Genomic DNA, 26,118 nt, shown 5'->3' on the forward strand with positions numbered 1-26,118 from the left:
TGAAAAGATCAAGCTTCACTTTATTGTCTGTACATATTTACAAGCATCCAGGTTGTGACACCATCCGCCCACAACCTCTCCCCATGGTCACGGGGGACGAGGACCGACGGTCGGACTGTGCCGGTAATGTGGGCAGGCACTGCGGAGAGGAGGCACAGACCGGCCGGCTTGTGGGGCCATCAGCACCGAGCCTCTCGCCAACAATGGGGGCAAGTCACCCCCTCCCCCCCCCAGGGAGGTTACAATCTCTCCCCCACCGTCTGGGTGAGATGTTCCCCTCCCCCAGAGTCTGGGTCAGATGGTTCCCAATCCCTGACCCTCCCCCCTCCTCCAGTGGCCAGTGGTCAGGGCTGGACACCTCCTCCTGCAGCAGCCAGTGGTCAGGGGCTGGACACCTCTCCTCCTCCACTGCTGTGTTTCTTCTTCTTCTTCTTGCTGCCGGGCGTGATGACGGTGGGCTCGGCTGCCGGCAGTTTCCGCCGCAGCTTCTTGCTTTTGCCGGGGGTCTCCTGCATGCCGTTGGACACGCTTTCCGTTGCATCCTCCTCCTCCTCTTCCAGTTTCTGCTTCTTCTGTTTATGCTTCTTCACCACCTCCCCGTCAGTGACCTGTAGAGAGGGGGGGGAGATCAAAATCAGATACACACTGGCTGGAGGTTTATTATTGTCATGCGTACGGAGATTCAGCTAAACCCCCCCACCCCGGGTTATTCAAAAGATGCTGCCGGTGGAAGAATGGACGAGCCCAGAGATGAAGTCGGGCCCTGGACCGGAGACTGCGGCGGCTGAACTCACGGCCCTCGGGTCGACGGCCACCATCTTGCCCGGGACCACGCCCGCCCACAGCCTCGCTTGGGTCCGCCGCCTGGTGGGGAGGCTGCTGCTCTAGATGCTGCCTCTACCCCCCCTCCCCCTCTAAGCAGTGGTGAGTATTGGGACCTATAGGTGAGTGGTGGAGTATTGCATTCGGGAACCAGCCCTCCCCTGCGATGCCGCGCCCCCCCCAATCTCTACCTCCCTCTCCCTCTTGCCGTTTCTGAGCAGTTGGGGGCTATGCACGAGTGGGGGATGGGGTAAAAGGAGTGAATGAATAATATTAATATAATATCAAGGGGGGGTAGTGCGTGTGTGTGTGTGTAGTGTGTGCGCGTGTGTAGGGGGTGGTTAGTGTGTGTAGGGGGTGGTTAATGTGTGCGTGTGTGTAGGGGGTAGTTAGTGTGTGCAGGGGGTGGTTAGTGTGCGTGTGTGTAGGGGGTGGTTAGTGTGTGCAGGGGGTGGTTAGTGTGTGTGTGTGTGTGTAGGGGTGGTTTGTGTGTGCAGGGGGGGGTGGTTAGTGTGTGCGTGTGTGTAGGGGTGGTTTGTGTGTGCAGGGGGTGGTTAGTGTGCGTGTGTGTAGGGGGTGGTTAGTGGGTGTAGGGGGTGGTTAGTGTGGGTGTGTGTGTGTAGGGGGTGGTTAGTGTGTGTAGGGGGTGGTTAGTGTGTGTGTGTGTGTGTGTAGGGGGTGGTTAGTGTGTGTAGGGGGTGGTTAGTGTGTGTGTGTGTGTGTAGGGGGTGGTTAGTGTGTGTAGGGGGTGGTTAGTGTGTGTGCGCGTGTGAGAGACGCTGCAGGCCACACACCCTCCTCCCCGCAACCACGCATTGAGAGGACGGGACCCAACGGGTCCCACTTGGTCTAGTTATACATAAACACAACCAAGACAAACTCAAGTACAATAGGTAGAGCAAAGGGAAATATACAGAGTGCAGAATATAGTTCTCAGCATTGTAGCGCATCAGTTCCACAGACAAAGTCCAATGTCACTTGCCCAAGGTCACTTGTCCAACCTGTCACTTGCCCAAGCAGTTGTCCCCACTTGCCTTAAAGCCACCTCCATCGTGCCAGTGCCAAAACACTCCACTGCGGCAAGCCTCAACGACTTCCGCCCAGTTGCACTTACTCCCATCATCACCAAGTGCTTCGAGAGGCTGGTCCTGGCACACCTCAAAAGCTGCCTACACCCCACACTGGATCCCTATCAGTTTGCCTACCGCAAGAACAGGAGTACGGAGGATGCCATCTCAACAGCACTTCACTCCGCCCTCTCCCACCTTGACAACAGAGACACTTATGTAAGAATGCTGTTCATCGATTACAGCTCAGCATTCAACACCATTATACCATCAAAACTGATCACCAAACTCGGTAACCTGGGCATCGACCCCTCCCTCTGCAACTGGATACTGGACTTTCTAACCAACAGACCCCAGTCTGTGAGGTTAGACAAGCACACCTCTTCAACCCTCACCCTGAACACCGGCGTTCCTCAGGGCTGTGTGCTGAGCCCCCTCCTCTACTCCCTCTTCACCTATGACTGCACACCTGTACATGGTACTAACACCATCATCAAGTATGCAGATGATACAACGGTGATTGGCCTCATCAGCAACAACGATGAGCTGGCCTACAGGGAGGAGGTCCAGCACTTAGCAGCATGGTGCGCTGACAACAACCTGGCCCTTAACTCCAAGAAGACCAAGGAGCTCATTGTAGACTTCAGGAAGTCCAGAGGCGGCACGCACACCCCCATCCACATTAACGGGACGGAGGTGGAACGTGTTTCTAGCTTCAGGTTCCTGGGAGTCAACATCTCCGATGACCTCTCTTGGACCCACAATACCTGTACTCTGATCAAGAAGGCTCATCAGCGTCTCTTCTTCCTGAGGAGACTGAAGAAGGTCCATCTGTCTCCTCAGATCCTGGTGAACTTCTACCGCTGCACCATCGAGAGCATCCTTACCAACTGCATCACAGTATGGTATGGCAACTGCTCTGTCTCCGACCGGAAGGCACTGCAGAGGGTGGTGAAAATTGCCCAACGCATCACCGGTTCCACGCTCCCCTCCATTGAGTCTGTCCAAAGCAAGCGCTGTCTGCGGAGGGCGCTCAGCATCGCCAAAGTTTACCCTCCTACCATCCGGGAGGCGCTACAGGTCTCTCCGTTGCCGAACCAGCAGGTCGAGGAACAGCTTCTTTCCGGCGGCTGTCACTCTACTAAACAACGTACCTCGGTGACTGCCAATCACCCCACCCCCCCCCGGACACTTATTATTTATTTTTTATTCAAATCGTTTGCTATGTCGCTCTTCAAGGGAGATGCTAAATGCATTTCGTTGTCTCTGTACTGTACACTGACAATGACAATTAAAATTGAATCTGAATCTGAATCTGATGTCCATAATGGGGGAGAGGGGAATCGGACATTACCCTAGCTTATGGAAGCTGCAACAGGATATTCTGCCCTCTGGTGTTTTTCTGGTGTACTTATGTAGTTACAAAGCTTTTCACTGAATCTCAGTACACGTGACTATAATAAACCAATACCCACACTGAACAGAGTCAGTCAGAGAGCAGGAACAGGCCCATCGGCCCAGCCTGTCCATGCCGACCAAGATGCCCCATCAACGCTAGACCATCTTGTCTGTGTTGAGCACAGTACCTGTCCTATCCATGTACTGGCCCAATGTAAATGCTGCTTAGTCCCTACCTAACTACCTCCTCTCTGGCAGCTCATTCTAGACAGCCATCACCCTCTGTGAAAAAGTCACCCCTCAGGTTCCTATTAAATCTCCCCCCCGACCTTAAACCTATGTCCACTGGTTCTTGATTCCCCTAGACTGAGTAAGAGACCCTCGCTCTCTCCCCCTCCCTCTCCTTTTTTTCACCAGCTGGTAGCGCTATAATTAAGCCCATAGCGCTGTTCGTTTAAATTCCCATGCTAAACTGACAGCGTGGATAAACAGGCAGGTCTAACCTTACAAAAATAATCCAGATCTTAAAATTTAAAATACTAATATATAATTTTTAGAGTTACAGTATGAGTTTTTATATCTTTGCATTTTTTAAGCAGCAAGATAAAACAGGAAGTCGGGCCAATTTAAAAAAAATCCGTATTTTACAGAGCAAATCCGTACATCCGTATTCTTATCGCATTTCCGTACAAAATACGGAAAATCCGTACTACTTGGCAGCTGTCTATATCATCTTGCGCTCGAAGTCCCAGCCTGCCCCAAGCTCTCCCATGCCATTCACTGCGACCCCCAGGTTAAGAACCACTGCACTATACTATCTCTATAAGATCACCCCTCATCCTCCCGCACTCCAAAGAATAGAGCCCCAGCCTGCCCCAACCTCTCCCTGTAGCTCACACCCTCCCTCTAGTCCTGGCAACATCCTCGTAAATCCTCTCTGTGCCCTTTCCAGCTTGACAACACATTTCCCAGAGCAGGGAGATAATTGAAGGGTCCTGATCCGAAGCACCGCCTTTCCTTTTCCTCCACTGATGCTGCCCGGCCCACAGTTCCTCCAGCAAATTGTGCTTTGCTGACGATTGCAGCGCTTGCCTTGCCCGTGCCCCGGACTCACCTGTTGGTCGGTTTTAATCCTCTTCTCCGCCGGCTCTCCCTCCTCAGCCTCGTCCCCCTCAGCTGCCAGAGCCTCCAGCGCCTGCTTCTCTCTCTTCTTCTTCCTCTTCTCTTTCTTCTCCAGTTTGCGTTTCAATTTTGCCGTCACCTCAGCTGCCTGGAGACAAAGCGCTGGTCAGAAGCCTGGCCTGGTGTGGTGCAGACCCACCCCCACCTGTGTAAACGGGGCAGGGGACCACTCCAGTCTTCACCCAAAATAGTGACATATCCCCCTCACCCATTGTACCCCCAATGTCTCAGGGAAACAAACCCACATCTTCCCCCCTTCCAATCCCGGTCAGAAAGCAGCTCTCCCTCCCCCCCGCCCCAATGCCAGGCGGATCTGATGGGATCAGACTCATTAAATCAGTTTTCCCCTCCAGAATATGATGTCAGGAGGTCGACTTCACATCATTTCCAACAGATCCAGGCACAGAAAGGCCCTGAGCCCAACCCCCCCCCCCCCATGCTGTTCAGGATGCCCCTAACCCCATCCACACATCCTAACATATCTTTTAAAAATAATACCTTTAGTACTCCCCCCCCCCCTCCGTCCCCTAAACCCCCTTCTCCCCACCCCCCTCCCTCTGTCTCTGCCCCTCTCTGTGTCTCTACTCTTAATAATATTAATATAATATCAAGGGGGGGGGGGGGGGGGGGTAAGTTAGCGTGTGTGTGTGGGGGGGTGGTTAGTGCATGTGACGCCACATGCTGCCCGCGCACCGCAACCGGGCGTTGGAGGAACAGACCCAACGGGTCTGCACTTGGTCTAGTATCTTTTAAAAATAAGAGTCTTTAGTATCATCTCCCGTGAAAGTGGGAACAGTAAAAACCAGGTGAAGGTGTGGCAGAGGAGGTGACCTGTATAAGATGGACTGGTTGCACCTGAGCTGGAGGTGGGACCAGTAACCTGCCATCGTGCTACACTGGCAGGTTTACACTGGAGAGGGTCGCAAGCACAACGCAGGCAGAGGGAAGTGTGGGAGCAAATACTCCAGTCACAAAGCAAGGTTAGGCAGGTGGGGTGGGGTGGGGTGGGGAGAGAAAGACAGAGCGAGAGGTCTACTCCGCCCTTCAATCATGGCTGATCTATCTCTCCCCCTTAACCCCATTCTCCTGTCTCCTCCCCGTAACCCCTGCACTAACGAGGCACGACAGGCAGGTGAGAGGTGAGTTGCCTATTTGGTTTCTAAGGACATTAGTGTTGAAAGAGGCCATGCTTGAAGCTTCACCCAGTGAGCAGGCTACACAGGTAGAACGGAGAAACAGGAAAGGATGATCATTTGACGGGACTATATTCCAGGCCGCCCGGCATTCAGCAGAAGGGGTAGGTGTGTAGGGGGATCGGCAGGTAGCTGTGTGGTGGGACACAGTTTAATGCACGCACGGTTGGGCCCAGGCAGCAAGACAGGGACTCCCCCCCCCCCCCCCCCCCCCCCCCCCCCCACCTCACTGGCTGGCGGCCTCCTTCATGACATCGACGTTTTTGCGGGGAGCCTCCCCGGTCTCGTAGAAGGCCAGTCGTTCCTCCACCTGGTCTCGCAGCTTCAGCCCAAACACACTGGTGAGGACGTCTGTGGACAGACACACAGGCCGGCTCAGTGGGTGGCCCTGTGACCCCCAGTCGCCCACCCCCCCCCCCAACCCCTTGAGGGGGCAGGGCACCAGGTCTGACGCAGGTGAGGAGGATGTCAGTGGATAGTCCGGGTCGGGGAGTCGCCCCATCACCCCCCCACCCCCGGACCCTCCATGGTATGGCGAGTCCCCTCAGACACACCCCGAGTGATGGAACCGCACGCTAACCCCCCCTCCCCCGGGCAGGTGGTGCTCAGATCCAGGTTGTCAACATTCACGCGAGTGAGATGCTGTTGACGAAAAATGCAACATCACAGCAGCGCCGCCCGTCCTTCCCCCCTCCCCCCCCATATCTCCTGCCCCTACCCCCCCCCCCCCCCCCAACCAGCCCCAGCATCCCGTCACCCCCCCACCGTAGCCCCGACCAGTCCCCACCCCCCATTACCCCCCCCCCCCCCCCCCCCATGCCTGCAGCCCCAGCATCCAGTCACCAAACCCCCCCCTCCCCCCGTGCCTGCGGCCCCCCCAGACTGACCGGAGAAGCAGTCGATGCGGGAGGCGATGGTGCATTTGTTGGCCAAGTAGCGAGAGATGCGGCCCTTGTTTTTGGTTGCCGCTCTGCCGATGAAGGTGGAGTGGAAGATCAGGCCGTATTTGGGGGTGTTGCTCTTGGTCTTCAGCGCCCTGGACAAGGGGGGGCGGGGGGGAGAGCAGAGGTTAGAGCGCTGCGTTCACCCCCTACGCTAGGCTCAGCTGCAGGGGGGAGTCACGCTACAGTGATACAGGACAGCAGTCAGGAAGCATTTAGAGTATTGAGCAGTTCTGGCCACCCTGTTGTAGGAAAGATGTGGTCAAGCTGGAAAGGCTACAGAGAAGATCTACTAGGATATTGCCAGGACTAGAGACTCTGAGCTACAGGGAGAGATTGAGTAGGCTGGGTCTCTATTCCGTGGAGCGCAGGAGGATGAGAGGTGATCTTATAAAGCTGTACAATCATGAGGGGAATAGATCGGGTAGGTGCAGACCCTTCTATCAATAACCTAAGGACCTAGGTTTAAGGTGAGGGGGAAGATTTACTCGAATCCAAGGAGCAACTTTTTCACCCTGGTGGGTGTGTGGAACGAGCAGCTAGAGGTAGTTGAGGCAGGTACTGTAACATTTAAATACACCCCCACAGGTAGGAAAGGTGTAGAGGGGTAAGGGCCAAAGACTGGCAGGAGGACCAGTGTAGATGGAGTATCTAGATTGGCATGGAGGAGCTGGGCCTGTTTCTGTGTTGTGTGGCTGAACACCTCCTTCCACCAAGAGCTATTAGCCACAGAAAGACCAGCCTTGGCACACACAGCGAGTAGAGCTGGTGCCACGGCACCAGAGTGGGGGGAGCAGAGTATGTCTTGAAACATACAAGATTGTTAAGGGTTTGGACATGCTAGAGGCAGGAAACATGTTCCCGATGTTGGGGGAGTCCAGAACCAGGGGCCAGTTTAAGAATAAGGAGCAAGCCATTTAGAACGGAGACGAGGAAACGCTTTTTCTCACAGAGAGTGGCGAGTCTGTGGAATTATGCCGGTGGAGGCAGATTCTTTGGATATTTTCAAGAGAGAGCTAGATAGGGCTCTTAAAAATAGCGGAGTTAGGAGATATGGGGAGAAGGCAGGAACGGGGCACTGATTGGGGATGATCAGCCATGATCAGATTGAATGGCGGTGCTGGCTCTAAGGGCCGAATGGCCTACTCCTGCACCTATTGTCGATTGTATCTGGCCGGTAAACTCTTGACCAACTCAGTGGGTGGTGGGAAACGGGAAATCAATGAGAGGTGGTACAGCACGGAACCAAGCCCTTCTCCCAGGCCAACCAAGATGCCTCGTATTCCTGTAAACATTTCCTATCCACATACCTGTCCAAATATATCTTGTGAATGTTGTGTGTGATGGCAGTGTTGGAGACCACAGTGGGTGCAGAGATCTCCAGTGCAATAGAGACCTCTACAGTGGGGGGGGGGGGGGGGGGGGGGGGGGGGGGGGGGGGGGGGGGATGTGGTCCTGCAGTGCCACCGAAAGCCTCATGTGGGAGTGGATGTCCAGCCCCACCCTGAAACACGGCGCGAGGGAGGGAGAGGGCTGTTCAGCGGCTGGCGCAGGCTCTCACACACACTGCACACAGTGCGTCAGTCAGCCCCATGCCAGGCTCCTGGCATCATCACAGCCCCCCAGCAGCTGTACCTGAACAAGGCCTTCTCTGCGCCCAGGATCTGCACTGTGGAGGCCGGGTACTTGGCCAGGTTGGTCAGGCTGCCCGCGTGGGAGATCAGCCGGGCTCCCACCTGCAGAAAGACAACAATGTCAATGTCAGCTCCCCATGTCCACCAACTACCACCCCCCCACCCCGGTGACCAGGTACACAGTACAACACGCCATTCAGCCCGCGTGGGAGAACAGCGGGACTCCCACCTGCAGATAGACAACACAGCCCCCCCAACATCCATTACCACCATCCCCCCCACCCCTCCCTGGTGACCAGGTATGCAGGGCAACAGGCCATTCGGCCCGCATTGACTGTGCAGAACATGATGAACCCTTCCACCCAGTCCCTGTGCTGAATATAGAAACATAGAAATTAGGTGCAGGAGTAGGCCATTCGGCCCTTCGAGCCTGCACCGCCATTCAATATGATCATGGCTGATCATCCAACTCAGTATCCCGTACCTGCCTTCTCTCCATACCCCCTGATCCCCTTAGCCACAAGGGCCACATCTAACTCCCTCTTAAATATAGCCAATGAACTGGCCTCAACTACCCTCTGTGGCAGAGAGTTCCAGAGATTCACCACTCTGTGTGAAAAAAGTTCTTCTCATCTCGGTTTTAAAGGATTTCCCCCTTATCCTTAAGCTGTGACCCCTTGTCCTGGACTTCCCTAACATCGGGAACAATCTTCCTGCATCTAGCCTGTCCAACCCCTTAAGAATTTTGGGGTTGGACAGGCTAGATGCAGGAATATGACGCAGGTTAAGCTGATCTGTGCCTGCGAGTGATCCAAACCCGCTGTTCCCCAGGTATCAGCATGTCCACCCAGAAGCCTCACACACCACTGCTGGCTGCTGGGACAATGAGCAGTTCACAGATGAATGAGCTCCACCAGCTCAGCAACCAATCCCGCATGCGTACAAGCTGTGTTGCCCGCTGCCCACACAGTGAATCACAGCCCCGACAGGAATATGTGATGGGCCCGCCCAGAGTGCCCGGCCTTCACGCTGAGTTCCTCCAGCATTGTGTGTATCTGCGGTGCTCGTCTACACTGATGGGAGTATCTCAGCACCATGTCTCTCCCCACCCTGCCCCGCTGGGGGTCTGAGCTCCACGTAGACCACCAAACGGCATGGCAACACTCACCACTTCCCCGATGAGCGTGGCCAGGTTTGGAGCCACCTGGTTCATCTTGGAGCGCAGGTAGTCCTGCAGGGTCTTGCGGTAATCAGCCAGGGACACCACTCTGTTGGAGAAGCTCTCGATGTTGATCAGGTCGATGGGAGAGATGTCCATCCCTGGCATAACGAGAAGGTGTTAGTCACAGCGACGCGGGCACCAGACGCCACAGCGACACGGGCACATGCAACCTATATGCATAACACAGCAAAGAGTAGCCGGAAGCCAGAGGATTGGGAAACTTTCATAGGACAACAGAAGGAAACAAAACGGCAATACGGGCTGAAAAGATGAAGTACGAAGGGAAGCTGGCCAGGAATATAAAGAAGGACAGTGAAAGCTTCTTTAGACATGTTAAGGGAAAAAGAGTAGCAAAGTCAAATATGGGCCACTTGAAGGCAGACACGGGTGAAATTATTATGGGCAACAAGGAAATGGCAGGAAAAAAAAAAGAATAAAGGGGAGGTCATTTAAGACTGAGGTGAGAAAAAACTTTTTCACCCAGAGAGTTGTGAATTTATGGAATTCCCTGCCACAGAGGGCAGTGGAGGCCAAGTCACTGGATGGATTTAAGAGAGAGTTAGATAGAGCTCTAGGGGCTAGTGGAGTCAAGGGATATGGGGAGAAGGCAGGCACGGGTTATTGATAGGGGACGATTACAATGAATGGCGGTGCTGGCTCGAAGGGCCAAATGGCCTCCTCCCGCACCTATGTTTCTATGGGACCCGGACAACTCAATTCCACGCCACAGCTATGGGAATGTAATCCTAGGTCAGCACAGCAGGTACAGCTGCTGCCTGACAGCGCCAGAGATCTGTCCCATTCTCAGGACAGTACGGCGTAGACCAGAGTTCAATTAGCGTCAGTAATTGTCCCTAATCCCAGCAGAAGCGGTGGGCTGAAGTGCCCGTCCCGTGCTGTATCTCCATAGAAAATAGGTGCAGGAGGAGGCCATTTGGCCCTTAAAGCCAGCACCGCCATTCATTGCGATGGCTGATCTAAATCTGATCATGGCTGCTCTAAACTAAAATCAGGTGCCATCCATGTGGAGTTTGCACGTAACAATGTGCACGGGTGATCGCTAGTCGGCATGGACACGGTGGGCCGAGGGGCCTATTTCCATGCTGTATTTCTACACTAAACTGTTCAAAACGAGGAACAGTATTGAACGATACCTGGGGCTGTGGCCCCGGGTCCACCTGCAGCTCGTAGCCCGACAGGATTAACCACCAAAGGACCTGTTCCCTGCCACAGCAGCCCACAGCACAGTGCATGTGTAGCCAACACTATCTTAAGAGATAGAGCAGAAACAGGCCCGCCCGCTGACCAGCAATCCCCCTACTACACACTATGGACAATTTACGACAAAGCCAAATAGCGTACAAACTTAGTACGTAGAAAAATAGGTGTAGGCCATTCGGCCCTTCGAGCCAGCACCGCCATTCAATATGATCATGGCTGATCATCTAAAATCAGTACCACGTTCTGGCTTTTTCCTCATATCCCTTGATTACACAATTCCTAAGAGCTAAATGTAACTCTCTCTCTCTCACTAGAAAACATCTAGTGAATCGGCCTCCACTCCCTTCTGTGGCAGAGAATTCCAGATTCACAACTCTCTGGCTGGGAGTATTGGAGTCTTTGGAGTGTGAAGGAAACCGGAGCTCCCGGAGAAAACCCACAAGGTCACTGTACAAACTCCGTACGGACAGCACCCGTAGTCAGGATTAAACCCGGGTCTCTGGCGCTGTGAGGAAACAGCTCTACCACTGGGCCACCGTGCGCCCACCTCAGACAGCACCCCCCCCCCCCCCCCCACCCACACACACACAGAATTCACCCATGGAGCTGCGGGATGCGTCGAGGATGGCCTGGGCCTTGGCACTGTCCATCACAACCTCCTCCAGCATTGGCAGACTCTCCTCAGACAGCTCCTTACGGTTACCGATCAGCTTGGCCAGCCGGCAGTAGGTGTAGTTCTCAGCAACGATCTTGATCAGCTCGGGGAAGTGGTACCCGTACCACTCTCTGTGGGGAGACGGGACCGCAGTTAACAGAGGGGGGGCAGGCATCGCCGCTCCCCAAACCCCCACAAAAACATGTCTCCCTGACAACAGTCCAGTCCAGGCCACAGCAAGGGCAGGGCTGGGGTGTAACAGGGACTTGCTCTGTCTCCCCATCACTATACAGATGCTGCTGAGTGAGCACATTCTGTGGCAAGTGGGGGAGAGCACCAGACCATCCCTCCCCCCCCTTCTTCTTGATCCATTCCTTCTCTCCAGGAACCACCATCTGCAGTTCTTCCTACACACTCAGTTACCCCAGCACTTCATCTCTTCCTGGGGTGGAGAGAAGCTGTAGATTCCAAGTCCATGTCCACCCATCACCCAATGAGGGTTTACCGGAGAGGGGAATGGCCAAACAGTTACCTGACTCTCATGGAGAAGGTGTTGATGTCCTTGTCCAGCTGGTCCAACAAGCTGATGGACTGGATGATCATGTTGTCCACACGGTTGATGTTGAACTTGACCTTGGCCCGGGAGTAGCTGTGGCCCAGCCCCAGCTGGGCTTTGGCAGCAGAGAGGGCCGTCAGCCCCTGGATCAGCGAGTGGAAGTGGAGGCGCACACCTAGAGACGACCAGTCACGGCAGCCGGTGAAGTAGGACACACACACACACAACCCTCAACACACCCACCGACACAGCTCCACCGCTGGAGATCGAGCAGCTGAGACAGAGCAGCTTGTCCAGCTCCTGAGGACAAGGGAACGGGGTGCTGGGACACTGGGGGGGGGGTGGTCTGAAGATAAGGGCGGCAAAGGGGGATGTTGGCACACTGGCCTAGTCAGGGAATTGAATATCGGAGGTACACAAAAAAGCTGGAGAAACTCAGCGGGTGCAGCAGCATCTATGGAGCGAGGGAAATAGGCAAAGTTTCGGGCCGAAACCCTTCTTCAGAATTGAATATCGGAGCTGGGATGCCAGGAATAGCTAATGTTTAATGAGTTTAAAGCACAAGTATGAGGTGGTGCATTTTAGGAAGTCTAACGTGGGCACAACCTACACAGTGAATGGTGAGGCTCTAAGGAGTGCTGTAGACCAGAGGGATCTAGGAGTGCAGGTGCACAGTTCCTTAAAGGTGGAGTTGCAGGTAGACAGGATGGTCAAATAGGCTTTTTCAGTCAAGAGTATTGTAGACGTTGGGACATAGGGAGGCAAAGGCACCTTTGTGTATATTGCCCTTCATTTGGCAGGGTATTGGGGAGACATTTACAAGAAACCTGTCCAGGTACATTGATAGAAAAGGTTTAGAGAGATATGGGCCAAATTCAGGTGAACGATTCTTGCTTTGTCGGGCATCTTGTTCAGCACGGACATGTTGGGCTGAAGGGCCTGTTCCCCGCTGTATCCGTGTGTCTTTAACACTGGGGCAGCACTAACACTAGCCTAGAGACACACACCCCACACATCAACTAAAGCAGGCACCATAGAAGAATAGTCTGGCTCAACTCCAGTGGAAAGCAGACAGACTGATCCACACCACAGCCTGACTTGGCAGTATAACAGCCTGCAGTGAAGGAGATTAGTAGAAACTAGACCAAGTGCAGACCCGTTGGGTCTGCTCCCCCAATGGTGTGATCCCCCAACCCAATATTCCACCATGCACCCGTCTCCTCCAATGGAACTGAAGCCATTCTCAAAAGTAAGATTCCAGCACTGCCCTGCCTCCCTCAGCAGTGGATTTAAAAAAAAATCCAATGGCACCTCCTCTGCCTGCTGCAGCAGTGAAAAGTTCAGTGTTCCTGTCTTGCAACTTTGTTTTGAAGTGTGTTGGAAGCTGACATGTAAATGGAGAAGCCAGTTTATTTTTGAAATACTTGGGGGTGGGGGAGGAGAAGGGTTTGATTAAAAACGTGTACTTCAACACGACGAAATGTAATGAGCAGATACTTAGAAAGAAAAGCGAAATCTCTAACACTAATGGAGAAAGATCTCGGAGATTGAGCGTCTGGATTGGGCATGGCAATGAATCAAAGGAAGAAATGCAGCCGGCAGCCGTACATGCAAATGGATCCATTCCGATTGGACATCTGCGAGCATCGGCCATTCCGATTGGACATCTGCGAGTATCGGGCACGAATCAAAAGGCAGAAAGGGATCCGGACGGCAGCCGGACGGATAGCCCCAGAATTTTATAGATATATACTAGACCAAGTGCAGACCCGTTGGGTCTGCTCCCCCAACCCAATATTCCACCATGCACCCGTCTCCAAAAGTAAGATTCCAGCACTGCCCTGCCTCCCTCAGCAGTGGATTTTAAAAAACAATCCAATGGCATCTGCCCTGCCTGCTGCAGCAGCAGTGAAAAGTTCAGAATGTTCCTGTCTGGCAACTTTGTTTCGAAGTGTGTTGGAAGCTGACATGTAAATGGAGAAGCCAGTTAATTTTGAAATACTTGGGGGGGGGGGGGGGGGGGGGGGGGAGAAGGATTTGATTAAAAACGTGCACTTCAACACGACGAAATGTAATGAGGAGCGGATACTTAGAAAGAAAAGCGGAATCTCTACCGAAATGGAAAATATCTCGGAGATTGAGTGTCTGGATTGGGCGTGGCAATGAATCAAAGGAAGAAATGCAGCCGGCAGCCGTACATGCAAATGGATCCATTCCGATTGGACATCTGCGAGCATCGGCCATTCCGATTGGACATCTGCGAGTATCGGGCACGAATCGAAAGGCAGGAAGGGCGCCGGTCGGCAGTCGGTCGGATGGCCCCAGAGTGTTATAGATATATAGATATATATAGAAGATATATAGATAGATAGATAGATATAGATAGATAGATAGAGAGATAGATGGTGAACATTGCCTCGCCCACCATGAAGAGATCTACAAGGAGGCACTGCCTTGCAAAGGCGTTGATATAATATCAAAGGTACACAAAAAGCTGGAGAAACTCAGCAGGTGAGGCAGCATCTATGGAGCAAAGGAATGGGTGACCCGAGGTCACGACCCAAAACTTCACTATTCCTTCGCTCCATAGATGCTGCCTCACCCGCTGAGTCTCTCCAGCTTTTTGTCCACTTGCGATTTTTCCAGCATCTGCAGTTCTTTCTTAAACTCTTAAGATATAATATCAATACTCCCATTGCAAAGGTGGTTCAGGAACCTGAGAACCGTCACCTCCAGGCTCAAGAACAGCTTCATCCCAGCACCCAGCAGGCTTGTTGAACCATCCTAGCTCAGTAACACTCGAGGTTTAGGTTACATCAGAAACATCAGGCTCCACAAGTGCAAGGTCTGGTTTACCTCCAATAATGGATAATTTTTTGCATTGTTGCACCTGTGTCGTTGCATGAATCGACCTGCAAAGCTGCAGTGAGCTTAATAGTTATGTTCATAAGTGATGGGAGCAGAATTGTGTTGAACTTGACCTTGGCCCGGGAGTAGCTGTGGCCCAGCCCCAGCTGGGCTTTGGCAGCAGAGAGGGTCGTTTGTAGGCCATAACCACTGACACCCGTACTAATCAAGAATCTATCTATGTCTGCCTTAAAAATACTCATTGGATTGGCCTCCAGTCATCTGCAGCAAAGAATTCCACAGATTCACTGCCCTCTGACTAAAGAAATCCCCCCATCCCCTTTCTAAAAGAATGTCCTTTAATTCTGAGGCTATGACCTCTAGTCCTAGACTCCCCCACTAGTGGAAACATCCTCTCCACATCCACGCCTTTCACTATTCTGTAAGTTTCAATGAGGTCTCCCCTCATTCTACTAAACTCCAGTGAGTACAGGCCCAGTGCCAACAAACGCTCGACTCAGGCCTGCAGTTGTGGTGTTGCCGCCCAGTGACTCTCACCTCGAAGGATCTCGGCCACCACGCCGCCCGCCTGGCACAGGATACCCAGATCCTCGTGGATCGCCGCTGCCAGCTTCGGGTCGGCCACGCCAAGCACCACCTTCCTCTTCTTGCCCGCAGGCGGCATGTTGGTCTCCAGCAGCAGCCTCAAGTCCTCGTGGAGAATACCTAGGATGGGGCAGCAAGGGGCCGTGGTAAAGGGTCACAGTCAGGGACAGGAACGAGCTCAAGCTCTAGTATCAGAATTAGGCCATTCGGCCCATCAAGTCAACTCCGCCATTCAATCACGGCTGATCTATCTCTCCCTCCTAACCCCATAACCCCAGACACCCACACTAATCATGAATGTGTGCCTCAGTGCTCAGTACCACTTGTTCACTTCACAGGAGCTCAGTGGATTGACAGATTTATAGATAGGTCATCATTGCACTGAGGAGAGCCCACAGCCCCCAGTTACCCCACCCCAGACACAATGATTGTGATCTGCCCAACACACAACTGTCCCCTACACCCCTCCTGCCCACACTGGTCGCTGGAACCGCCACCTGCAGCTCCATGCCCAACCCTCCCACGATAATGCGAGGTGCCACCATTGTGAAGTAGAACCAGGGCAACTACAGTGAACACAGGGCCATGGGAGTGTTGTAGAGCAGAGGGATCTAGGGGTGAACACAGGGCCATGGGAGTGTTGTAGAGCAGAGGGATCTAGGGGTGAACACAGGGCCATGGGAGTGTTGTAGAGAAGAGGGATCTAGGTGCACAGGTACTCAGTTCCTTGAAAGTGGCATCACAGGTGAATGCGTTGCGTTGATCAAGAATGTTTTCATCAGGCAGGGTGTTGAGTACAGAAGTCGGGATGTTGTACAAGACGTTGGTGAGGTTGCATTTTGGAGCATTGTGTTGAGATCTGGTCACCCTCTATAAGGAGGATGTTGATAAGCTTGAAATATAGAGAAGATTTACGATGAAGTGGCCAGGACTTGAGGACCCGAGCTGCAGTGAGAGGTTTGAGCACGTTAGTTCAATCATATCTCACCACTCCCCACACAATTCTTTGGGATGTGGGAGGAAAACGGGACATATGGAGGAATCCCACACAGTAACAAGCAGAACATGCAAACTACACACAGACAGCAACCAAGGCCATGATTGAACCGGGGTCTCTGGGGCTGAGGCAGCAGCTCTACCGCTGCGTCACTCTGTACTACCAGCCAGCACCACATTCTGGGAAAACTTTAAAAGCTCATCGAACTCATATACTCCAAGCTCACCGCCGCCCCGCCCCCAGTAGGCTGGTAGTGCTTAGTACAAAGCTGCAAAACCTCATGTTCAGAATCAACCCATCTCCTGTTAGACCCAAACAGCAAACACTCACCTTCAGATACAGCATTGATGTTCTCCAGGGCACCCTGCGCAGATTTGAAGGGATAAAAGGCCACCAGTTTAACAATGTTGTTGAACTTGCCAATGGTCAGAACAGACTCCTCCACCTGGAACAAGGAGAAACAATGGACGTGGTGAGAAAGGGAGGTTGGTTCATGTGATGGTCTGGGCAGGGTCCACAATTCCCTGCAATTCCTGATGTCTTGGATGGAGCAGTTCCCAAACCAAGAATGTGATGCATCCTGATAAAACGCTTTCCATAACCAAACCAAACCCAACCTTTCACAACCAGATGCTGGAGTTACATCAGTAGTGGGGAAGATGCTGGAGTTACATCAGTAGTGGAGAAGATGCTGGAGTTACATCAGTAGTGGGGAAGATGCTGGAGTTACATCAGTAGTGGGGAAGATGCTGGAGTTACATCAGTAATGGGGAAGATGCTGGAGTTACATCAGTAGTGGGGAAGATGCTGGAGTTACATCAGTAGTGGGAAGATAGAAACATAGAAATTAGGTGCAGGAGTAGGCCATTCGGCCCTTCGAGCCTGCACCGCCATTCAATATGATCATGGCTGATATTCCAACTCAGTATCCCGTACCTGCCTTCTCTCCATACCCCCTAATCCCCTTAGCCACAAGGGCCACATCTAACTCCCTCTTAAATATAGCCAATGAACTGGCCTCAACTACCCTCTGTGGCAGAGAGTTCCAGAGATTCACCACTCTCTGTGTGAAAAAAGTTCTTCTCATCTCGGTTTTAAAGGATTTCCCCCTTATCCTTAAGCTGTGACCCCTTGTCCTGGACTTCCCTAACATCGGGAACAATCTTCCTGCATCTAGCCTGTCCAACCCCTTAAGAATTTTGTGAGTTTCTATAAGATCCCCTCTCAATCTCCTACATTCTAGAGAGTATAAACCAAGTCTATCCAGTCTTTCTTCATAAGACAGTCCTGACATCCCAGGAATCAGTCTGGTGAACCGTCTCTGCACTCCCTCTATGGCAATAATGTCCTTCCTCATATTTGGAGACCAAAACTGTACGCAATACTCCAAGTGTGGTCTCACCAAGACCCTGTACAACTGCAGTAGAACCTCCCTGCTCCTATACTCAAATCCTTTTGCAATGAAAGCTAACATACCATTCGCTTTCTTTACTGCCTGCTGCACCTGCATGCCTACCTTCAATGACTGGTGTACCATGATACCCAGGTCTCGCTGCATCTCCCCCTTTCCCAATCGGCCACCATTTAGATAATAGTCTGCTTTCCCGTTTTTGCCACCAAAATGGATAACCTCACATTTATCCACATTGCTTGAGTTACATCAGCAGCGCTGCCAGGTTTTGTCAGAGCATTTTAGTTCTAGTACCTGAAAATCAGTATTTTGCTGAGGAGATCAGTATTTTTACGCAGTTCCATTTTGCTGAATTAAAAAAAAATGTATGTGCAGTCATACCATGCAAGAATACAAGAATGCATAACTTTGCTACCAATTGACACGTCTTCCATGCACGCACCTTACTTGACAGTGCATCATTGCCATCTCTTTGTCTACTGCTGTTTGAACGGCTGCTTCCTGCTTTTAGCACCAGATGATGATGTAGAAGCCATTTTGGAAGCCTCCCTCTCTCTCCCTTTCCCTCCCTCTTATTCCTCTCTGAACAGTCTGTGACCCATTGCGCTATGTGTAAAGCTCCAGCTCGTAGCGCTATAATTAGAAACACGTTTAAATCTCCACGCGCTAAACTGACAGCGCTGTTTAAACCTGTAGCAGGACAGGCCGATCAGAGCTTACAAAAATAATCATTCAGTTCATGAAATTTAGAATACTAATAGATTTAATCTGCTATAATTTTGAGTTACAGTATGACTTTTTATATCCTTGCATTTTTTAAGCAGCAAGATGAAACAGGAATTCGAGCCGATTTTTAAAAAGTCCATACTTTACAAAGCAGATCCATACATCCGTATTCTTATCGCATTTCCGTACAAAATGTGGAAAATCCGTACTACCTGGCAGCTCTACATCAGTAGTGGGGAAGATTCTTGAGTTACATCGTGAGTTGCTGGAGTTACATCGGTCCAGACACAAAATGTCACCTATCCATATTGTCCAGAGATGCTGCCTAACCCAATGAGATACTGGAGTCTCTGTGTCAGTATTTTGACTGTTCCTCTGTGAAAAAGTTGAGTTGTGAATCTGTGGAATTCTCTGCCACAGAAGGCAGTGGAGGCCAATTCACTGGATGTTTTCAGGGGTTAGATTTAGCTCTTATGGACACAGGGAAAAAGCAGGAACGGGGGACTGATTTTAGATGATCATACCATATTGAATGGTGGTGCTGGCTCGAAGGGACAAATGGCCTACTCCTGCACCTATTTTTCCATGTTCTCTGGTTTTCTGGGCAAGAGATTGCACCTACTGAATCTATTCCTCTCATTATTTTGTACACCTCTGAAAGATCACCCTTGCCCAACCTCTGCCTATAGTTCAGGTCATGGCTTTAAGTGCTAGAGTAACTCAGTAGATCAGGCAGCATCTGTGGAAGGGACAGATAGGCGTGATATTGTGGTCACTCTTCCCTAGTTTTCCCACCCTTTCTTGATGCAGGTTCCCAATCTTGCCAATCTGGAAATCTCTCCACCATTAATTAGTACGGGTGTCAGAGGTTATGGGGAGAAGGCAGGGGAATGGGGCTGAGAAGTAAAGATAGATCAGCTATGATTGAATGGCGGAGAAGACTCGATGGTCTGAATGGCCTAATTCTGGTCCTGGATCGTATAGATGTTTACACTGCAGGAAATCACCCGCCACACCGTCAGTGTAAGCGTGATTCGCTAGCCGACGTAGATCAAAGCTCCCGGGATTAAACCCAGTTGCGGACTCGTATACTTCCTTCAGTAACATGTCTTCCATCAGCACCAGGCCAAAAAGTCCCCGACGACAACACCCCACGTAAACTCATTCTGCCCGCCTGGTTTGTCAAGCCCAGGCCCTTTAGCCACAATCCTCGCCCTTCATTAACTTTATCCCACCTTTGCATTTGTCCTTCCTGATGAATAACCTGGAAATTGCACCAATCCAGTCACCCAAAACCACAGTCGAACACAGAACAGTAAAGGAACGGTTCCACAGATAAAAGATTGGCTGTCTAGCTTATCTATGCCACCATTTTATAAACAAATATGATTTTACAACAGGGAACAGGAACAGGCCATTCAGCCCATAATGTCTGTGCTGAGCATGATGCTCTGCCTCTGCCTGCGATTCATATCCCTTCATTTCCTGCATATCAGACTATTAAATGCCACCATCTTAACTCCCACAAATCACGTGTTGATGGCAAAGAGATCAAAGTCAATCACGGCCACAGTTATCATTTCACCCACCTTCTTCTTCTTCTTGCGTATGGCGTGCACAGTCTAAAGTTGTAGGACAACTTGTTCTAGTTGATCTTATTTGATTGCATTCGTCGAAACAGGACGGACCACATGAAGGTTGCAATCTCCCACCTTAGTGGACAGGTATTTACATAGTACTGTTAATTTAGGCATAGTTCTGCACTTGTCTATTTGCAGCCCACCTTGGGCTACTGCACTTTATCCCTTTCGGCCCCCACCTTGGGCTACTGCACTTTATCTCTGCCAGACTGGTTTAAACCAATGCAGCAGCAGCCTTCACTGCAGATACTGGGCTGAGCCAAATACACTGGAATATTTGTCATTTGTATTGATTTATTGTTGCCAAATGCACTGGAAAAAAAATTGTTTTGAGTGCTATCCTGGAAAATCACGTCATAATTTGGACTTGTGCTGTGCAACAAGAAGTAATTACTATCCTGCAGACCACTGGTTTACTCAAATGCCCAGTTTTAAGCACAACAGTCACACAAGTGAAAGGACAGTTACATTTTCAAAAATCTATATACTGGGTATATCATTGTCTGGGCAAAGACCCCACAACCGTAAGACCCTGTAACCTCCTGATGGAATAAGCATAGAAACTGGGAGAATGTTAAAAACACATAACTACACTAGTCATAGAGTGATACAGCATGGAAACAGGCCCTTCAGCCCACACCAGCCAACAATGTCCCAGCTACAGTAGTCATAGTGATACAGCATGGAAACAGGCCCTTCAGCCCAACTTGCCCCTACACCGGCCAACATGCCCCAGCTAGACTAATCCCACCTGCCTGCGCTTGGTCCATATCCCTCCAAACCTGTCTTATCTATGTACCTGTCTGTTTCTTAAACATTGGGATAGTCCCAGCCTCTACTACCTCCTCTGGCAGCTTGTTCCATACACCCACCATGCTTTGTGTGGATAAAGTTACCCCTCAGATTCCTATTAAATGTTTTCCCCTTCGCCTTACACCCACGATTCCCCCACTCTGGGTACACTTTGGAAGACACTGCAGATGCTGGAATCTGAATTAGGCCATTCGGCCCATCAAGTGTACTCTATCTCTCCTAACCCCATTCTCCTGCCTTCTCTACATAACCTCGCACGAATAAAGAATGTGTGCCTCAGTGCTCAGCACCGCTTGTTCACTTCACAGGAGATCAGTGGATTGACAGATTTATAGATGCATCATCATTGCACTGAGGAACACCTATAGCCCCAAGCACCTCCCACATCTGTGATAACTGTGTCTCTTAAATGTTCGGATAGTCTCAGCCTCAACTACCTCCTCTGGCAGCTTGTTTCATACACACCACCCTGTGTGAAAAAGCTATCCTTCAGATTCCTATTAAATCTTTTCCCCTTCACCTTAAACCTCTACGCCTCTAAGATCACCCCTCATCCTCCTGTGCTCAAAGGAATAGAGACCCAGCCTACCCCAATATAGCTCAGACCATCTAGCCCAGGCAACATCCTTGCAAATCTTCTCTGTACCCATTCCAGCTTGACAATATATTTTCTACAACATGGTGCTTGGAACTGAATACAATACTCTAAATGCGGCGTCACCAACGCCTTGTACTTCCCAGGCTCCGGACAGATTATTGGACTCACAGCATTCAAGTTATAGGAGTAGCATTAAGCCATTCGGCCCATCGGGTCTACTCCGCCATTCAATCATGACTGATCTCTGCCTCCTAATCCCGTTTTCCTGCCTTCTTCCCATAACCCTTCACCCCAGTTCTAATCAAGAACTTGTTTATCCCTGCGATAAAAAATATCCACTAACTTGGCCTCCACAGCCCTCTGTGGCAATGAGTTCCACAGATTAACTACTCTCTGACTAAAGAAATTCCTCCTCACCTACTCTCTAAAAGAGCACCCTTTAATTCAGAGGCTATGACCTCTGGTCCGAGACTCTCCCATCATCCTCTCCACATCCACTCTATCTATGCCTTTCATTATCCTGTAAGTTTCAACAGGGTCCCCACTCAACTGTCTAAACTCCAGAGAGTACAGGCTGTCAAAACGCTCAGCATTTCAAGATGTACCAACTGGCCCATTGCAGACTAATGGCAAGTAAGTGCCAAGTGACACACTAGAGCTTGATGCCGCGAACACCACGGCTCTGTGGGGGAGGGCCACAGTCTAGGCCAACTGGTATGTCAACTGTTAAAGACAGGTGCCAACACTACCAACTACATTAGTGAACATACAGACATCAAGAATACTTTTAATGGGCTTTGCTGAAGATACACACAAAATGCTGGAGTAACACAGGCATGCATGTTTTTTTTCACATGCTTGTGTCTAGTTAACTGTATTGTATATAGTTTTATTTTGACTTTAGTCTTTGGAGAAAATGCCATCTGCAAAAGCTGCCTGGCTGGCTGAGCTCCATCAGCACTTTCGACTTTTTAAATAACAAAATTTAACGTGAGCATGTACAAAAAAATGCTCTAAAGTTAAAGGGCAAAACACAACTCAGGTCAGGCAGCATCTGTGTTGGGAATGGACTGACGAGATCTCAGGACAAGGGAAAGTGTAGAAACAAGGAGTTGCAGAAGCTGGTTTACAAAATAAGACTTGGAATAAATCAGCAGGTCAGAGAGCATGGCTGCAGAACATGGTAAGGGGTACAAGGAGTAAAAGAGGTAAACATGGCTATAAAAAGAAAGTAGCAACTGGATATCTTCACAGTGGATACTAAAGGACTCATCTCATCTCGCACATCACTTGTTTGCCCTTCTGCCCTCAGGAAAGCGTTACAGGTCCATCACAGCACACACCACAAGATTAACAAACAGTTTCTACCCCCCGCCCCAAGGCCATCACCACTCTGAACTCAACACACACACCCCCCACCGCCGATATTTTGTACTGCCACAACACTATACTGTGAAATATTGCACAATATGATGAGGTTTTTGTTATTTAATAATAATAATAAATTTTATTTATGGGCGCCTTTCAAGAGTCTCAAGGGCACCGTACAAAAATTTAGCAAGTAGAGGAAAAACATGTAAGCGGAATGAAATAAATAGATACATGACTAGTACACAAATTAAAGACAGAAATTCAGTTCAAAACACAATATGAGGCAATTCAAGCACAGATGAAAAGGGAGGGGGACGTGGGGCTAAGGATAGGCAGAGGTGAAGAGATGGGTCTTGAGGCGGGACTGGAAGATGGTGAGTGACACGGAATTGCGGTTTGGGGGAGGGAGTTCCAGAGCCTAGGAGCTGCCCTGGAGAAGGCTCTGTCCTCAAAACTGCGGAGGTTGGACTTGTGGATGGAGAGGAGACCGGCTGATGTGGATCCGAGGGACCGTGAGGGTTGGTAGGGGGAGAGGAGGTCAGTGAGATATGGGGGGGGGGCAGATGGTGGAGGGCTTAGTAGGTGAGGACCAGGATTTTGTAGGTGATCCGGTGGGGGATGGGAAGCCAGTGAAGTTGTTTGAGGACTGGAGTGATGTGATGCCAGGATTTGGTGTGGGTGATGAGTCGGGCGGCTGCGTTCTGGAATATTTATTATTACTTATGTTCTGGATATTTGTTATTACTTATCTGATATGTTGGAGCTTCGCTCGGGCAGTGCGCCTGAAATGTTGTTGTATGTATTTACAATGACAAAAGTGTATTATCATTGTATTATTATTATCATAATTATTATTGTTGTGAAAGTAGTCACACTGCGGCTGAGATTCAAGTTAGGCCGAGCATCAACCAAGTGGGCAATGGCGCAGCTACTCTCCACCCCTCCCTCCCAGCTCATGGGGCCACATGTGGGGGGTGGGGAACGAGTGCAAGCCAGGGGGTAAGACAGGGAGGTGGTGGGTGGGTGAGGGCCGTCTCTGTGGGCAGAGGGAACTGGGAATGGGGCCGTGAATCTCCCCTCACCTGGGGCAGCAAGAGGCCGATCTCCTCCACCTCCTTCACGGCCAGCAGCGCGTATCCGGCCGCATGTTCGAACAACACAACAGCACTGGGGGTGAGAGACGTGAGACCTGTCCTGCTAAATGGGGGTACAAGACCTACAGGGAGGGGGGGAGAAGAGAGAATGATTCGACCTAAAGCATATAATCTTTACAATAGTTACCAGTTGCAACTAACAAAGGTAGCCCTTTCTTGCTGGCTTAAGTCCTAAACCTCCAGTTTAAATTCCATTTGGGGGGAGGAACAGAAACCAAGAGACGGGGATCAGAGACGGCAAACACTTCCCTCCCACAAGACGCCATCCCCCTCTCCTCAACCAACCACCCCCCCCCCCCCCCCCCCCCCCTCCTCCCCTCCCCCTCCCGAGGGGAGTCCGGCCCCGCTGCCAGCGCCCTGTGGGACGGGGAGACGGCAAGTTCTCCCCCTTTACCCGGGGACAGGGACGGGAAGGGCCCTTCACAACCACGCGGACAAGCCTCGGGCCAACAACAGGCCGCTCGCAGCTCCAGCGCGATGGTCCCCGCGTGGTCGCCCGCGTCAGGTTCGCCCGCCCCGCCGTGCGGATAGATCCTCACCATCTCCTCCCTCCCGCCGCCGCCGCCGCCAAATGGCCGCAACACCGTGGCACAGCCTCTTATACCCGCCCCCACCCGGCAGCAACGCGCCGCCTCACTGGCTGCTGCACAGCGCCCAATCACAGCACCAAAGATACTGTGCAAGATCTTAGGGCTCTGCTCTAAGATCTTGCACAGTTTCACACACCAACACATACACTCTCTTACTTACACATACACACTTACTTACGTGTATATGTGAAAAGAAAGAGATTAGTTAAAACAAATGTAGGTCCCTTGCAGTCAGAAACAGGGGAGTTGATCATGGGGAACAAGGATATGGCGGACCAATTGAATAACTACTTTGGTTCCGTCTTCACTAAGGAAGACATAAATAATTTGCCGGAAATAGCAAGGGACCGCGGGTCAAAGGAGTTGGAGGAATTGGGTAAATGGAAGGGATTAAATAAATGCCCCCCCAGCTAAATCTCCCGAAAACAGGGTGTCACAACATCCCAGAGTACTTAAGGAAGTAGCTCCAGAAATAGTGGATGCATTAGTAATATCTTTCAAAACTCTTTAGATTCTGGAGGAGAGTTCCAGAGGATTGGCGGGTAGCAAACGTAACCCCACTTTTTAAGAAGGGAGGGAGAGAGAAAACGGGGAATTACAGACCAGTTAGCCTAAGATCGGTAGGGGGGAAACTGCTAGAGTCAGTTATTAAAGATGGGATAGCAGCACATTTGGAAAGTGGTGAAATCATTGGACAAAGTCAGCATGGATTTACGAAAGGTAAATCATGTCTGAGAATCTTATAGAATTTTTTCGAGATGTAACTAGTAGCGTGGATAGGGGAGAACCAGTTGACCTGGTCTTTTGACAAGGTACAAAATGCTAAATGGTCAGCTCGACATAGATTACAAGACCTACATCAAACCCAAACCAATTAGGAGCAGACGAGGGCATTCGATCCAATTTGAGATTCCAGCTAACAAGACAGATGTATACAGCAATTCGTTCTTCCCCCGCACAATTAAAGCATATAATAGTCTTCACCCTACAATAGTTACCAGTTGCAACTAAATGTAAGGTAGCCCTTTCTTCCCAAAAAACCCTTTCTGGCTTAAGTCCTAACTCCACCACCTCCAGTTTAAATTCCATTTGGAATATTTTGGAGGAACAAGAAACCAAGAGACGGGGATCAGAGACGGCAAACACTCCCCCACCCCTCCCTCCCACAACAACGGAATCCCCTCTCCCCCGATACATTACATAGCTTTGGCGTGGAATTGAGTACGGTCCCCAGGTCATCAGAGACGGTCAACCGCCCCCCCCCCCCCTCCCCTCCCCCTCCCATAGCTGTGGCGAGGGGAGTCCGGCCCCGCTGCCAGCGCCCTGGGGACGGGGAGACGGCAAGTTCTCCCCCTTTACCCGGGGACAGGACGGGAAGGGCCCGGAGCCACAACCACGCGGCCGGGCCCGAAGCCTCGGGCCAACAACAGGCCGCTCGCAGCTCCAACCGAGCCAGGCCTCTGTCGTCTATCAT

At 51.1% G+C, this 26,118-nt stretch overlaps 1 protein-coding gene and 3 non-coding genes across 4 annotated transcripts; all 4 read right to left on the reverse strand.

Moving 5' to 3' along the window:
* On the reverse strand, positions 1 to 26,118 carry nop56 (NOP56 ribonucleoprotein homolog). The gene is given in 13 exon segments (XM_055630665.1): positions 1 to 608; positions 4,402 to 4,553; positions 5,888 to 6,013; positions 6,550 to 6,698; positions 8,239 to 8,339; positions 9,406 to 9,557; positions 11,279 to 11,466; positions 11,868 to 12,066; positions 15,297 to 15,464; positions 16,672 to 16,786; positions 23,983 to 24,116; positions 24,449 to 24,697; positions 26,004 to 26,118. Coding segments are annotated over 13 exon segments (2,076 nt in total). The 3' UTR covers positions 1 to 380.
* LOC129693936 (small nucleolar RNA SNORD57) lies at positions 4,789 to 4,859 on the reverse strand. The gene has a single exon (XR_008722932.1). It is a non-coding gene; the product is annotated as a small nucleolar RNA SNORD57 (small nucleolar RNA).
* LOC129693937 (small nucleolar RNA SNORD56) lies at positions 6,264 to 6,334 on the reverse strand. The gene has a single exon (XR_008722933.1). It is a non-coding gene; the product is annotated as a small nucleolar RNA SNORD56 (small nucleolar RNA).
* Positions 21,211 to 21,283, reverse strand: LOC129693938 (small nucleolar RNA snoR14). The gene has a single exon (XR_008722934.1). It is a non-coding gene; the product is annotated as a small nucleolar RNA snoR14 (small nucleolar RNA).

This window comes from Leucoraja erinacea, unplaced genomic scaffold (assembly GCF_028641065.1).
Source record: "Leucoraja erinacea ecotype New England unplaced genomic scaffold, Leri_hhj_1 Leri_485S, whole genome shotgun sequence".
Taxonomy (NCBI): Eukaryota; Metazoa; Chordata; class Chondrichthyes; order Rajiformes; family Rajidae; genus Leucoraja; species Leucoraja erinaceus.